This window comes from Nicotiana attenuata, unplaced genomic scaffold (genome assembly GCF_001879085.1).
Source record: "Nicotiana attenuata strain UT unplaced genomic scaffold, NIATTr2, whole genome shotgun sequence".
NCBI classification, from domain to species: domain Eukaryota; kingdom Viridiplantae; phylum Streptophyta; class Magnoliopsida; order Solanales; family Solanaceae; genus Nicotiana; species Nicotiana attenuata.
Genome location: NW_017671559.1, coordinates 71,327 through 87,444, shown reverse-complemented (window position 1 = coordinate 87,444; position 16,118 = coordinate 71,327). Strand labels below are relative to the sequence as shown.

General features: G+C 36.2%; 2 protein-coding genes across 5 annotated transcripts; one reads left to right on the top strand and one right to left on the bottom strand.

Annotated features, from left to right (window-relative positions):
* Positions 1-460: 460 nt before the first annotated feature.
* On the bottom strand, positions 461-4,746 carry LOC109208983 (short integuments 2, mitochondrial-like). Of its 4 annotated transcripts, none has more exons than XM_019372148.1 (5): positions 4,571-4,746; positions 4,361-4,465; positions 2,144-2,221; positions 1,013-1,154; positions 461-905 (listed from the first exon to the last, which is right to left on the bottom strand). In XM_019372148.1, exons 1-5 carry the CDS (start codon positions 4,715-4,717, stop codon positions 787-789), a joined length of 591 nt encoding a protein of 196 aa, XP_019227693.1. In that variant the 5' UTR covers positions 4,718-4,746; the 3' UTR covers positions 461-786. The 4 variants fall into 4 exon arrangements, with proteins under 4 accessions (XP_019227693.1, XP_019227694.1, XP_019227695.1 ...); XM_019372149.1 differs by having other exon boundaries at positions 4,577-4,746; XM_019372150.1 differs by having other exon boundaries at positions 4,598-4,746.
* An 8,234-nt stretch (positions 4,747-12,980) lies between these two features.
* LOC109208982 (universal stress protein PHOS32) lies at positions 12,981-15,672 on the top strand. Its single transcript, XM_019372146.1, has 4 exons — positions 12,981-13,314; positions 14,854-14,963; positions 15,056-15,174; positions 15,380-15,672. The coding sequence occupies exons 1-4, from the start codon at positions 13,137-13,139 to the stop codon at positions 15,459-15,461; spliced, it is 489 nt and encodes a 162-aa protein (XP_019227691.1). The 5' UTR covers positions 12,981-13,136; the 3' UTR covers positions 15,462-15,672.
* Positions 15,673-16,118: the final 446 nt, after the last annotated feature.

The following is a 16,118-nucleotide window of genomic DNA, read 5'->3' as shown; positions in this document are numbered from 1 at the left end:
GACTAGTCTTTTCAGAACTGACCATTTGCAGGCCTCCAATACTAAACATAATCACAAATCCAAGAATCTCAGTAGGATAAGACAACTTTGAGGACAATTTTAGGTAGATACCTGCAAGAGCCAGCTTTAGCCCGGTTTCTATATGTGGGATACTTGGAACCAACACTCCTGGAGTGTCCAGCACATATATGCTGGGTCGATGTGCAATCTGTATGCAATACTAGTATTTTAGCATCAACACGGATAACCAACAAGGGGTAACGTCTGCGTACACACTACCCTCCCCAAACCCCACTCGTAGGATTTTACTGGGTCGTTGTTGTAAGAATAACCAACAAAACAACAACCAATAAAAAGTGATGCCAAGATAAAATAATCACGATATTACGTAAAGTCACGGGACCTCATGGAAGTATGGAGATAGACATAGGAATCATTCAGGAAAACTGAGAATGCCATGAGTTCTAACAAGAAGTTCTCGAATAAATTAACTCTTGTCACCACATATTTAGTCTTCCACTTCTTTCAGTTGTTTAAAAGTCACTATTGAATCTTTCTTTTAGATAAGAGATAAAAATTAAAGACTGGATCAACAGAACAACACTTTATACACATGAATGCAACCTGAACCTCAGAGAAGGTAACTGGTTTTCCTGCTAGACTAGTGACTTTAGCGTCTAATATATGAATGTACTCCCGTAAACGTTTTTTTTTTTTTTTTTTTTTCTAACAGTGGAGCCGAGCCAGCTCGTGTTTGTAGAACATGGGAGCAATCAACTTTAGCCATTACGGGACAAGCAACAACAGCAAAATCTGACCCTTTATGTTGTTGAATATTTCTAACCCTGAATCCAGCAATATCTTGAGTAACACCAGGCAAAGGCCCCACTCTAGTTCATCTTCTCCTGCACTAAGATCACAACCATCAATAGACCATACACTCGATAACATAGCCACTATCAGCTTCCTATAACAGCACCCAAAAAGAATCGCCAACAAAAACAAGCCTCACCTGTAAATCGAGATAATGCAATTTGATGGATGGAGTTGATTAATGCTGATTTTCCAACATTCGGAACACCCAACACCATGGCAAGGAGAGTAGGTTCCCTTGTCATAACCTCCTTCAGTTTAAACTCGACCAGATCAAGAAGCTTCGGAATATGAACAATAGAGATTTGGATTAAAACTCTCAGAAGAGATGCATATTGCCAACCTATAAAAAATTCTCAAGTTCCTTGATCCAAGATCCAACTAACTAGATGTTTGAATGCACATATGTTGTTTAACAGCACAGTTTCAGGCACAAGAATGGAGAAACTGAACATCCATTTGCTCTCACGGCAAATATATTTGCTAGAGTATCCACTAAGACTTTTTAATCAGGGTTTTACCTATCTTTTATAGTTTTCCTTCTTACTTTTGTTGTTTCAGTTTATACTTTCCCATGACTACTTATTACAATTGGGAACTTTAAGATTCTTTTTACAAAAGAAGTAGCACCATCAAGCAATGCGATCAAGAATAAAACGTATCAGATATCATGTAGGTGAAGAAATCTTTTCAATTTCTTCTACTGTATCTGGTTCATAATATAACAGGAGGTGCAATTTTGCCGGACGATCCTTCATGAACAATGTCAACACTAATTAAGTTCAAAGGTATTTGGCACCTTTTTGGGTATAAAGAATTGAGATTGTGGTTTTTCGGTTGCAGGAATATATGTTAATACTATAATGAAGACCGCTCGCATGTTGTTGAGTCATAAATCTTTTTGGTTATGAACATCGTACTTGACAATCCTGATTCATTCTCTATTTAACATGTAAAGCATGCTTAAGAAATTTCTCTAGATATACTAATAAGAGAAAAATTCAATTATGGGATTACATTTTCAATTTGCAAACTATTATTGTGAAGAGAAAGCCTGGAAACAGCCTCTCTACCCTTTTCAGGTTAGGGGTAAGATCTGCGTACATATCACTCTCTCCAGACCCCACTAGTTAGATTTTACTGGGCATGTTGTTGTATTGTGAAGAGAAAGAGTTAAAAATGTGAAAGCATAATTGACATGTGTACAAATACCAAGCTATGAATCACAAGTTTTCAGCAAAATCAGAGCATGGAGAAAAGGATGACTAACCTTTTGTACAGAACTTCTACTGTGTGCATTTATTGGGAGACACTCTTGTTTACATGAATTAAAATAACTAATCCATCCCTGCATGGAATGAAAACAGAAGTCTCACCAACTAAAATTTGAAAAGCCAACAGCAAGTAGTTTTAGGTTCATATAATTTCCAAGAAGTATTCCCTCAAAGAAGCCAAACTTTTGAACTCGATATAACAAAATAATGTCAAATTTTAATAGCGATTGTCAGATATATTTAATGTTAGTGGCAATACAATTGAAAGAACTAACTAGTAACACCACAGATGCTAGCATACTTAGACTGCACAGCTTTGAGATTCTTAGTACAACTAGAGCACTGTTAGAGAAAACATAAAATGCCAAAGAGATAAGTAACTGCATTGTCTTTGCCATGTGCTAGCAAGAGTATGTCATACGGTAAAATAGTGCTGAAGTTTGGAACTAACGGTATATCTAGTTGTTGTTGTTGCAGGGTGCCAGAAGAAGAAACCATGAACCACGTCTTCGCAACTAGCAACACAGCAAAGAAGGTATGGAACACTATGTCCACTCCACTTGGATTTCGAACCACGGGAAGGAATATTCCATGCATCATAACTCAATGGTGGAACAAACACCCAAAAAACAATGTTCATAAGTTTCTACTGCAAATCACTCCAACCATAATATGCTGGGAAATATGGAAGGCCAGATGCGGTAAGAAATATGGTAAGAAGACTATCTCCATTTTTAGAATATGTCAACAAGTTCTTTTTCAGGTTAAGGTATCCATGGGCCAAAAATACAGCTAGATGGATTGGAATTGGACATGGAACAATTTATGCAAGGTGGCAGAGGATTACAAGATTCATCTGAAGAGTACTATGGTTCTTTGGGAGCCCCTTGACAGTAATCAATGGAAAATAAACACAGATGGAAGTTTCTCCGCAAACACAGGCAAAGCAGGCATTGGGGGTGTTGTTAGGAAGAGAAATGGTCAAATGATCATGGCTTTCTCCGCACCAGTACATTTCTTGACTAACAATTACTCCGAAGTGCAAGCGGCCTTGTTTGCTATTCTCTGGTGTTGTGATCACAACTGTCAAGAACTAATACTGGAATTAGAGACTCTCCTGGTTGTTAACATGATCCTAGGGAAATACAATACCCCATGGAGACTAAAAGAGGCAGTCACACTTATTCAGCAAAAGGTGCAACAACATGGCATCAAGATAAAACACTGCTACAGGGAAGGAAATGAAGTGGCTGATGGTTTAGCCAAACATGCTGCTACTCTCGCGCAACAGACCATCTTCCTCAATGAAACTGAAATGCCTGCTGAGGCCAGAAATGCAATGACTATGGATAGAAGACAGATTCCGAATTTCAGAATCAGACCAAAGAAGCACTCAGGATGGATATTTGATCCTCCTTAAACGATAAGGAAAGAGCTACTGCTGTACCGAACCATATCATGTTATAGTAGCTCTTTTATAATTTATAGGCCTAGCCATTCTAGATCAGTGTGACTTATGAGGTTTTGGCCTTTGTTCCCCTCCTTGTACTATTTTGCTAATGAATAAACAGGGTAAGGGTCTATACCAAACCCCCCAACACCACAGGAGATAAAAACTTGGGTGGATGGTTTAATTAAAAAAAAAAAAACGGTAAAATAAATTTTCTATTGCATTCGCTAACAGAAAGCATATGTTAATACATGCATGATCAATAGATGCAACTTTAGGATGGTTCCTTAAGGTTCTACTTATTCTTGCTAGACCCTCAGTAAATAAGTAGCAAATGCAGCACTGTCTTTGGACAATTTAACTTAATCACCATAATCATTTCAAAAAGGTACAAGGAACATGATTTTACAGAAAATGAATAATCAATATAGTCTACTAAGCTCCCTAAAAGCTCCAAAAAGGACAAAAATACCCAAACTTTGAAAAGGAATAAGTAACACACTTTCCTTATTAGTCCGTTTCAAAAAGAATAATACATTTCCATATTTAGAAACAATTTAACTTTAAACTTTTCGTTTTACCCGCTTTACCTTAATGAGAACCTCTTACCTTAATGTGCCCCGTAAAGGTTTTAGGATTACATGTTTCAAAAGTCTTTCTCTTTTTTTCTTAAATTTTGTGCCAAGTGAAACTACATAGTCTAAATTGAAATGGAGGGAGTAAGATTTAGTAGAAGGAAGATGAGAGATAGAAAAATAGATACATGCATGAGGTTGCGGTTGGCCAAATCTTGCTTATTGAGGGCAATGACTCGCCTTTTTCCAGAAAGCATTGGTTGCAAGTCTTCGTTCGCCGAAGACAATGGTATCTGCACACACACACACACCCCACAAAAATCAAATTACGCAGCAAAACATGTACTATACATTATCAACAAAAAGAAATTTAATATATATATAGTTGTTGTATTAACATATACGGGCATCGCGGACTTCAATACAAGGTCAGAGAGTTTGAGGCGTTGGCGAATAGCACGGGTAGCTGCAGCCAGCCATGTGCCTCGGGAACCAATTGATGTTTCCTCCACCTTTGTTGAAACCCATTTGCCCCAACCATCCATTTCTCACTCCCCCCATCTCTCTCTCTCTTCTTCTCTCCTTAAACCCTGAAGCTTTCACTGTGGAAATGGCATAACCCCTCTTCCCTTTTTCCATGTTAAGGTGTGTTCTCTTTCTTATTCTTGGGCCTTTTCTCAATGACCCATAATATTGCGATGAAGCCCACTGGGCTTCCAGCAGATTAGACCCTTTAAGAAAGTAAAAATAGCACGGATTAGCCATTTTTCGGACTGATCATTTTTTTACCGCAACACGATTGGTGCATGATGATAGGCTATAATTACGTATTTTAGTCGAATATTACACTCAAATTTACTGCACTATGTTGAGTTTGAGCTTTAATCGCTAGTGTCTTGCACTAACTGTGTGTTTTATGCCTTGTAGGAGTGATTTCGAGCTATATAAATGTTATGGAATGAATTCAAGTGATTTGGAGCTTTGAAGTCTGAGTAAAAGCTCAAGGAATTAAGCCGGAATCGTGTTTGGGGGTCAACGGATGATAGTTAGAGCGAACAAAGAATCGAGTAGGCATATTGCGCACTGTCTAGTAAAATGGATATAACTTTTTGCTCAGAACTCCATTTGGTCTCCACAATATATGGTTGGAAAGTTAACTCAAAGGGATACAACTTTCATATTTTACGTTTTTCCAAATTTCAAACAGAACAGGGCAAAACGCGCAAAATTTGAGCCAAAACGAAAGAAACCAGGAAAAAGGGCCAGTTGGGCGCCACAGGCAGCGCCTGGCGCCACCTGTGGCGTAAAAAACAGTAGGGATTATTTTTGGGCGCCGTAGAGGGCGCCTGGCTCCGGGATGGGCGCCGGTGACGTGAAATGTGTCCTATTTCGCCCGGGACAAGGTTATTTCGGCCCTAGACCTACCCAACACGTATAAAAGCAAGACTAAACCTATTTTTGAAGGGGGAGACGCCACTTTGGAGTAAAAACACACACGGGATCGTGAGGAAGCGGGGAATTCTCAGTTTTCTTCATCTTTTTCTAGTATTTTCAATTGATTCAACAATTATGCAATTGTTTGATTACATCATGAGTGGCTAAACACCCATTGTTCTGGGGTTGTGATTGTTGTTTGATATTAACTTAACCTTGATTATAATTCACCAATATATGGTTATTTCTTCAATTCTGTGTTTAATTGCTTAATTGTCTGGCCAACAGTTAGGTTCTATTTACTATCTATGCTATGCTTGGGAAAGCCGTGTTTAGATTAGAGAAGAATTGAAGAGAGCATGATCTTAACCCTTAAGGGGAGCCGATTTGTGGTTAGGATAGGAATATACCTAGTCACCGTGCTTAATTAAATATCGTGATCTTAATGCGTTCTTAATAGATTGATTTCACAGGAATATAGGCGTTAATCTATTGAGAATAGGTGAGTAGTACTTCGGGAGAAGGCTATGAGAGCATTTATCGATTAATTAGCAACCATGAGTGAATTATATGAAGGGGAGAGTTAATAAGAACACAATACGAATGGTGAATCGATCACAACCCTGGAATACTTGTCTCTACTAAATACACAACAATCAATTCGTTACTTGATAATTTAGTTATTATTTAGAATTGTAGTATAATATAATCATCTTATTGGACTTTGATTTTAGCTGGATTGAATAACAATTTTAGTGATTTAGTGAGTAGTTTATACAAGTCACTGTGGGTTCGACACTCAACTTATCATTATATTACTTGTCGATCACGTATACTTGCGTGTGCATTTTATTATTTACATGATAAATTTAATATATAAAAATGCATTATTAAATCAGTATAAATTAACAATTTACTCCTTAAATTGTTATAAAATTTAAAAAGAATATTAAACTAATGAGAGATAATTTGAGAAATATAAATTTATGGTGAGAATATTGTTGTCTTGAAAAAATTAATTTTCTGCTTCTGCTTTTAGGAAGAAGCTAAAATTTGTAGCTTCTTCCCAAAAGTAGAAAATCTGATTCTGCTGTTGCTCAAAAGCACATCTCTATCTTGGCCAAGTACCTTGAATTTCTAAAAAAGTATTTCTTTTCAAAAAAAAAAAATACTTTTGGCCCGCTAAAAACTTGGCCAAACAAGCTCTTAATTTATAGCTGTCAATTTTTTCATGTTATGATTACCCTTCAATAAAATATAATCATCATCTACATTTATGTACAGAAAGTAAATACATATTCTAATAAATATAACTGGATATAGATTCTTTCAACCATTATTATACTCTTTAACTCAATATTAAATTCGGTAAATACTTATGATATGCCACTTAATGATAGAATATCCAATTTAAATAATCGTTTTATTTCCATGCAAGTTTAGATAATCTAATCTAATTTCAGAGAAGATGAGATAATATTATTATTATAATTATTATTATTATTATTATTATTATTATTATTATTATTATTATTTGAATCTTATAATTTAATTAATTTATATCAAATATATTGTGTTAATTAATCCCAAAAGAAGGAGGGTCTCCAGCAAGGCATCCGGGAACTTCAGTGGGTTAAAATTCTCTTGCTATTGAGCTAGCTTATACATATAAACAACATTAATTATTTTTAGGAACTTATACTTTTTTCTTTATTTTTTTTTTAACTCATACACATTGTTTAATACTTTTACGTAATTTTTAAAAATCGTATACTCATTCATATAGGGTACACGCGCTTTCCAAAAATTAGTTTATATAAAGCCTCAAGTATAACTCTTCTCACTATCCGCTAAATACCGATCAGAAAAACAGATCAACTTTGGTCGGTTATGGCCAATTACTGATCAAAACGCGGCCAAATACGCTTGGACGGTATTTTGATGGTCGTTTTAATATATCGACCAACGTTGGTCGGTATATTAAAACAACCATCTGAAGAATTTAAATGATTTACCAACCAACTTTGGTCGGAAATATATTTTATTAATTTAACTTTACCGACCAAAGTTGGTCGGTGTATTTAATTTATGTTTTTTTATTAATTATTAAAATTAAAAAAAACCGACCAACTTTAGTCGGTAACTGAAAATATATATTTTTTTAAAATAATTAAAATTTAACATTACCGACCAACGTTGGTCGGTAACCTGAACAGTGCAGGTAACATACCGACCAAAGTTGGTCGGTAATGTTGAATTCCGGGAATTCATTGTTCATTAACCGACCAACTTTGGTCGGTAATAGTCAATTAATTTTTTTTTAAATAAATACCGACCAACTTTGGTCGGTAATATGCAATTATTATTATTTATTTTTTATTAAAAACCGACCAACTTTGGTCGGTTTTCCTGGGTTTAATTTTGGCATAAAATGCCTGTTTTGGTTGCTACACCACCTGCCAGCAACAACAACAACAACAACAGAAACACAACAACAACAACAACACAACAACAATCAAACATTCAATAAATACTTTAAAACTAACAAATTAAAGTTCAATTGAACATAACAATCCAAAACCAAGTTAAAACTAATTACAACAAGTTCAAAACTGGTTCTATTTGTCTAGTTCAAATTATATAAAAGTCAAGGGGTGTTTTGTACAACATCATTATCACCGTATGATGAACTTTCATCTACAAGACGGTATAGAGAACGGTCTTGTGGAGGACGGGAAGAACGATCACGGGAAGGACGGGAGGAATGATCATGAGCAGGACGAGAGGAACGATCACGCGGAGGTCGACCCTCCGGCGATGACTCACGAGCGCGGGGGTACTTCTGCGTTATCGGCCTTTACTAAAATTGCATTTCCTGCTGTAAAGTCGGCTCGTTCGTTATTTGTATGTATCAGACCATAAGATCGGGGCAACAAAAAAGCTCCAGTAGATAGGAGAGTTCTGATTTGAGCTTGCATGCCAAGGAATTGAGCATCTCTAACCCTTTCTCTTTCCTTGGCCGCTTCTAGCTCGGATGTGAGCTTTGTCACTGTCTCCCGCATAGAGGAGAGGCTCTCCATATTAAGTTGCTCGCCTTGCGAGGTAGTCCCTATTCCTTGCATTCCACACTTATAGCGATGGAATTTTTTAGTAGGAAGCCCGTATACCTTCCCCCATTTTGGACCGCCAATAGACTCCAACCATATTCTTTCAGGACCCTCGTCCGAAAGTTGGGTTGGCTCTCCCGATTCACCAGCTGGATGACTACGAATGAATTCCTCCACGTTACTTTGGTAGCGACCCTATATTATTTTAAATTAAATTAGTATTTCAAAATTCTTATAAAAGTAAATTATAATACTTAAAGAAAATTAAAGCTTACATATGCAATCGAGGCCCGGTCCTCGATCCACCTTTCTTGATTCGTCTCTTTCTTCTTCTTTATAATATGCGTCTCCTTGAATAGCTCATCATGGATCATTGGATGCCCCAACTTCTTCTCCTGAAAACAAATTAGTTTAGTTAATAAACAGAATAGATATACTTAGAAAAGTAAAATAATTTAAGCAATTACGTACCAATCTTCTTTTTATTGTCCCTAGGCTGATCGCACCTCCAGCGTACAAGGAGCCTCCCTTCTCAGATGCGCGAGCTTTCTTTCTTTTTTCGCTCATCTCTAAGGACTCTGCTGTAAGCTATTGCCTTTGCAAATCATCCCATAAATTCTGAAGTAACCAGCCAGGCCTCTTGTTCTTCTTTCTAGAATCGGAGAAAGCATCCGCCAATCTTTTGCGAGCTTTATGATAAAAATTTTCAGCCATTTCCGCGCTATAGAGGTCTTCCCATACACACTTGATCTGTATTTCAAAGTTAAATATTATATGGAAACATCATAAATATAAATTATTAAACTGCTTAAAAGAACATTTATACCTTAAACTGATTGAAAATTTGCTCCTTCAGCGAGAATGGGAAATTAGTCCAAGTCGTATAAAGGCCATCATAAAGCTTTCTGATGCCATTGGTGATAATCCTCGTAGTCTTATTACTCGGCTTGAACCTGCAATTTAACAATAAAAACACACTAATATCTTAGTAAAAATGTTACAAAATAATAGACGCAAAAATAATAAATAACTCTTACCCATCATCCTTAGGGACTATGATGATCCTGCTATATTCATCATAATGCACTTCTTCGTCATCATCGTCCGAAGCATGTGTATCAGAGGCATGTGTGGACGGTGTAGGGGGTCAGAGCTACTGCCTCGCAGGCGAAGGCCTGAAATAGATGGAGTCACTGATGAAGATGGTTGCGATCCTTGTGACTGCGACATAGCTGGATGCGACCCAAGTGGCTGTGATACTGATGGTTGTCGCCCGAGTGGCTATGACCCGAGTGGCTGTGACATGGATGGATGCGATCCATGTGGCTGTGATATGTAGGCATGCGATATAGATGGCTGCGATGAAGATGGCTGCGATCGACGTGGCCGTGAGGCAGCTGGACTGTATGTCGGACATTTAGTCCTATGACCCTATGATGAAAGACCTGGTGTCTGGATGATCGTGTAGGGCTCGTGATGCTGTGGAAGCTCAGTATAGCCGTGTGGTGGAGGATAAGACATAGGCATCTCTGAAAAGGGTGGAAAAGAGGGAGTATTATTATCTACCCTCCTCTTTCCCTTCCTAGCCTTTTCTCGACCCCGAGAACCAATAGGGTCCATAGGGTCAGGTTCTTTTAGGGATAGACTTGTGAAGATCCTAATTAGTATATATAATTTAACATCAAATATATCTATTTGTAAATTGATTCATCGACTTATAACTTACTTAGTGCATCGTTGAATATTAAAAACAAAACGTTTGACCTATATCTATATATATATATATATAACACGCTTCGTTGTACTACTTTAACTACATATATGACATGTTATCGTATATGTTAGTGTATTCATTATTTGTGTTATAAAAGTGTTAATGGATTACATTTATATTATTTAGATAGTAAATATAAAAGTAATTCAAAATTTTGACGAATGTTGACCTAATAACCGACCAACTTTGATCGGTTATTTTCCAGAAAATAAAATATACCGACCAAAGTTGGTTGGTAAATGCATCCCCTGCATTAACCGACCAACGTTGGTCGGTAATTTTAAATACAAATTCTTTAAATTTTACAAAATATTTTAAATAATAATATAATTATTAAAATTTAAAAAGTTGGGTCCACATTACCTACCAAAGTTGGTCGGTAATGAAAAAGTTTCTTTGACTAAGCAAGTCTGACCAGCTCGGTCAACTTTTTGACCAATATACCAACCAAATTTATTTTAAAAAAAATGTAAAATATTTTTTTTCCAGTTTTCGTTCAAGCTGGACGGTTTTTGGTCGCTTTTTTGTAGAACTCAAATGTATCATTAAGTGGCTGATCATATTGGAGGATACAACAACTTGGTTATTAAATGGAACTAGTCAAATAAATAGATGTATTTAAAGCTAGTGAAATCTCACGTGTCGCTATATTAAATTTGAATTTATAATGCTAAAACACAATAAATTCAATGTTAAGGACTCAAAATATTAAATTATCAAGTTTAAGTGTTCCATTTGCCACTTGATAGAGATGGCCTAACAGTTGAAGATTCTTCAGAATGATAAATCTGAAAAATTGAAGTTCAATCTCAGTAGAGGCAATGCCTTTCCTATTGATGGATTCTCCAGTCACATAATTGTCTCGTTACCAATCCAAGGAGAAATTCTTGCCCTACTAAAGGAATTGGAATTTGCTTTTACAAAAAAATGAACATAGATTATAGTAGAAACAGATTGCTAGGTATTATCAGAGGCGGACCTACAGTGGAGGGTGCGGGATTACCGGAACCTGTTAGGCTCGGCAAAAACCATATATATATAGATTTTATGTGTATTGTATATCCATATAGGATCCCTTAAATAATTTACTTGGCCCCCCTGACAAACAAAAGTTGGACGGTAGCAATGGTTGAGCTGCTAGTTTAAGCATCTTTCCAGCTTTCCTTACCATTCACTCTAGTGTTCAAGACCTACTTCAAGCAAAATTAGCATTTTTTTTTCTTTCTTTTGTTTTCTTTTATATTTTTGGATTCGATGATAGTTTCTGTCCCTTAACCTTGCAGGTTTCGAAACCTTGGCCTCTTACGCAAAATTGAAGGCTTCATTACAGACTTAGTAAACCAGTTTTGTCAAAATATTTTATAACAAAACACTAATAACAATGTTTATTTTTGCATATTACTTACATATATTTAATATATATAAAAGCAGTGTCGGGCGATACCACTTCTATCAACATTGCTTCCTATAGCACCTATTTTGCAAAGTTATCTTTCACTCTTTGCTTAGTGCTTTTTCTTTCTTTACAAATTTATAGTTGTTTATATATTGCGGATAAGTTGTCATACTTATTAATTTCTTAAAGAACTGCGCACAAAATTCTATCGTTAATTATTGGCATATTTAAGGTTAGTGGTGCTCCCGCCGCGCTCAAATTCCGGGTCCGCCTCTGGGTATTACTCTACCTATTACAGGACAAACTTCACAACAAAGCAAATGTTCATGTTTTTTATGATTGCAGGTTCCCGCTCGACGCACTGGACCAGCCGGATGTAAGGAATGTCTACCTCGAAGGAAACCAAGTAGCGCACACACTGACGCAGTTTGGGAGCAGTTGTAATTCACCTATTAACGCTGAGTGTGAATTTCACTTGTGGAGTGAACCACCTTTATTTGCTTTCTCTACTTTTCGCAAAGACTTACTAGGGACTGCTTCGTTAAGATCAGTCCCGGACTGTAATAACTCTCTTTAATTTCCCGCATAATAATAATTTCTCATCTTTAAGCCAAAAAAAAAACCTTTCCTATTTGTATTAATTAAGGGCCCGTTTGGCCATAAAAAAAGTTTTACTTTTTCGGAATTTTTTTACTTTTTTCGAAATTAATATTTTGTCATGAAAATTTCAAATTTCACCTGAGAATTTCAAATTTTTCGAAAATTTAAAAAACTCTAAAAAAAAAAATATTTTTCAATTTTTTTACTTCAAAGAACTCACAAACATTCAAAAAAAGTCCCAAATTATATTTATATTCCAAGACAATTCTAATTTTTAAATACTATTTTTACTTTTAATATTTTTTTTCTCACAATTCTTATGCCCAAGCGCCAAGCCCACTAAAACTCTGAACAGGTAACACCCGCCCTGTTCTTTAGAAAGACAGAGAAGAAGAAATATCATCAGGCATAAAAAGTGGGTCCCAACACAACATTTTTTGGCTGTTATGTGTGGTGGCAAATATGCGACGACTGAATTGCCAAATCAACATCGCACTACCTCGTTGTTTCTTGAATAGTCGTGTCCCAGTTGCCTTTCCTATTTTATATTGTTCGAAGTCTTCACTAGCTCATTCTTACAAGGATCAATCAAGACCCAAAAAGAAAAAGAAAAAGAAAACTCGAGGCCATCTTCAGATTGTTGAATAGAGAGGATGGAAGGAGGTAGATTTGTAGGGGTGGCAGTGGATTTCTCAGCATGCAGCAAGAAAGCTCTGAAATGGGCCATTGACAACATCCTTCATAAAGGGGATCACCTTATTCTGGTCACTGTTCGTCCTGAAGGTCATTATGAAGAAGGCGAGATGCAGCTCTGGGAGGCCACTGGTTCTCGTATGTTATCATTTCTCTTCTCTTCTATGATCGATTTCTATGTTGGTCGTCGTCTAAGCCTTTTTTGTGTTTTGGGTGAAATAACTAACTCAAATACTGTACCTTACAATCTTTATTGCTAATACTGGTGGTTTTGCAAAAGATGCTGCTTTCTTTTGTCTAGATTGAAGTATTTGAGTGCTGGCGTTTGTAGCTTTGGCCAGAGCTAATAGTTCATAGTTTCTTTAGGACAGTAAATAACAATAAAAAGATTGAAATGACATAGTTATCACATGGAAAGTCTCAGCTCTCACGGTTACATGCCTAATATTTTTGTGGAATGTCACGGGTTCAAACCTAAATAGTTACACTTACATCCATGTATTTTTTGAAGTTTTGAGCATCGTTGGGTCTAGGCGTCGAACAAAAGCAAAGCGCTAATTATTGACCTCTTAGCTTTAAGGGAAAACCATATCAAGGGGCCAAATATGAGTTTGGTTTAATTCAGCGGTAAATATAGTTTCAATGTCTTCTCGAACTTGATTATTTCATCAAACGTAAGACCCTAACAACAACAAAAAAAATAAAAATAAAAAATCACTCATTCCTTGCAATTTGCAATTTTGGGGATTTTTGTGTGCTACTTGCTGCTATTTCTATTGTAAGTTATCTTGCTATCTTATCTATTTTTCATCTACGAAATTGATCAAGACTTATTTGCAAAATCGAAAAATGAAAAGTCTTTTAGTGATTATGTTGGGTTCATACATACAAAAAGAAGTACTAAGTGCTATGTCCATTTCAAAAGAGTAAATAAAAACTCGCTGAGGAGAGTTGTGGTAATATACTTTATTAATCGGACTTGAACTGTATTTTTTACTATATGATGTCATTATATTGGATTGTTCATCTATTTCTTTAAATATCAACACCACTTACGAGAAATCCTGCGTACATCCTTGGATGTACCTAGAAAAATATCTGCCTTTTGCCCTTGTTGGTCGGATGTCATGGATCTGCGAATTCTGGAGAACTGGATAGGGTTAAATTGCATGTCCATGTATAGGATTTTCTTGATTTCATTAAAGAACAGATTTTTGATGTGCTTTCAGAAAGTTTTCATTCACCAAGACTTTGCTTTTGGTTAAAGCATCCATCTAAGCAGTAGAGATGGATGATTTAACCCCCCCCCCCCCCCCCCCCCCAACCAACAAAAAAATTCTTGGTCATTATGGGGATAGGAAACAAGATTGCATTAGAGTACATATAGTTGTGAAGTCTCAACAATTACGAATATTAATATACCTTCAGCAAAGTGTTTAATCTTTTACTGGGTAAAGTGTTGCATGTCCGGAATCATCAAGTTCATGCTTGCACCTTTTATTTATGAATAACTTCTTTGACATGTCTAGCTGCAAAGAGTTATACTAGCTTCCTGAGAACCAACAACAAAATACCCAGTATAGTCTCACAACTAGGGTCTAGGGAGGGCAGTATGTACGCACACCTTGGGCTTGTATTGGTTGAATATCTGATACATTTTTTGGGAGCTTTTTGCAGCTTTAATTCCTTTATCCGAGTTTTGCGATGCCCACACAATGAAGAAGTATGGGGTGAACCCTGACCCAGAAACATTGGATATGGTAACCCTTGCTGCTAGACAGAAGGAGGTGATATTTTCTCTTATTTTACGAGATCCGGTGTTTCTCAGTAAGCATACCTAGATTAAGTATTCTTACATTTTTTTTTCTTTTGTTAGCAGATAATGGTAGTCCTGAAAATTTACTGGGGAGATGCTCGAGAGAAGTTATGTGAAGCAATTGACAAAACTCCCTTGAGCTGTCTTGTCATAGGGAACAGAGGGCTTGGAAAGCTCAAGAGGTCTAATCCTTTCTATAATTCCTTTTGTGATTGAATGTCATGTTGTGTATTATATCAAAATGGATTCATTGCCTTTTCTTTTCCAAATGTATTTTCATAGATTGAATAAACTTGGAATCTATCTATCCATTGGGATTTCAGTAAAAATCTCATGATCATTAATAGGAATATTCTAACGTTTAGTTTTTCCTCCTTTTTATTACAGGGCTATCATGGGCAGCGTTAGCAACTATGTTGTGAATAACGCTACGTGTCCTGTTACTGTTGTGAAGCATGCAGATGACTAATTGCGGGTTTATTTTGTCATTGAAATGTAAGCTTATATTAAAATAATCTTGTTTGTTTTCTAAGCTTGATGTTGGATCAAGCTTCTATATTAGTGTGTACTTTGAACATGTCGATGCTATGTGTGTATTATGTACCCTCATGTTGAACCTCTATAATTCCCATCACCATGAGCTGCTGCAGTAAATAAACATTTTGGAACTCTTCAATCTAGCTTCATTGTAAAACATAGGGGTGTGCATTCGATTTATCGATTCGATTTTGACCCTTATCGATAATTACTTATCGATTATCGATTTGTACATATGCTTATCCTTATCTTTTCAATAAGGTTTCGATTTTTTCGATTTCGATTTCGATAACAAATAATCGATTCGATTTATCGATAAACCGATTCGAATGCACACCCTAGTAAAACATTGATATGCTATTTGTATTCTTATGTCTTACTTTTGTAAGGCGGCGTCACCACATAAGGTAGTATTATGTTATATTTTAGCTGGACCTTCGCGTAGGTTATGCATGGGGTTGATCTCTCTGAATGCTGCTGAATACAGGTTGTGGAGAGGAGCTAAGGTTTTTGAGAATCAGCTTATTAGATGTTTTACACGCTCTTCTGCAATGTTTTAAATGAAATTTGAGTGCTAATATGTGGTATA

Excerpts from the sequence above, each read along its gene's own strand:
- LOC109208983 (XM_019372148.1), bottom strand. The coding sequence starts at position 4,717 with ATGGATGGTTGGGGCAAATGGGTTTCAACAAAGGTGGAGGAAACATCA. Across the intron at positions 4,466-4,570 it reads AGTCCGCGATGCCCGTATAT|ATACCATTGTCTTCGGCGAA; the intron begins GTTAATACAACA and ends GTGTGTGTGCAG. Across the intron at positions 2,222-4,360 it reads CCAACCGCAACCTCATGCAT|GGATGGATTAGTTATTTTAA; the intron begins GTATCTATTTTT and ends CATTCCATGCAG.
- LOC109208982 (XM_019372146.1), top strand. The coding sequence starts at position 13,137 with ATGGAAGGAGGTAGATTTGTAGGGGTGGCAGTGGATTTCTCAGCATGC. Across the intron at positions 13,315-14,853 it reads CTGGGAGGCCACTGGTTCTC|CTTTAATTCCTTTATCCGAG; the intron begins GTATGTTATCAT and ends AGCTTTTTGCAG. Across the intron at positions 15,175-15,379 it reads GGGCTTGGAAAGCTCAAGAG|GGCTATCATGGGCAGCGTTA; the intron begins GTCTAATCCTTT and ends TTTTTATTACAG.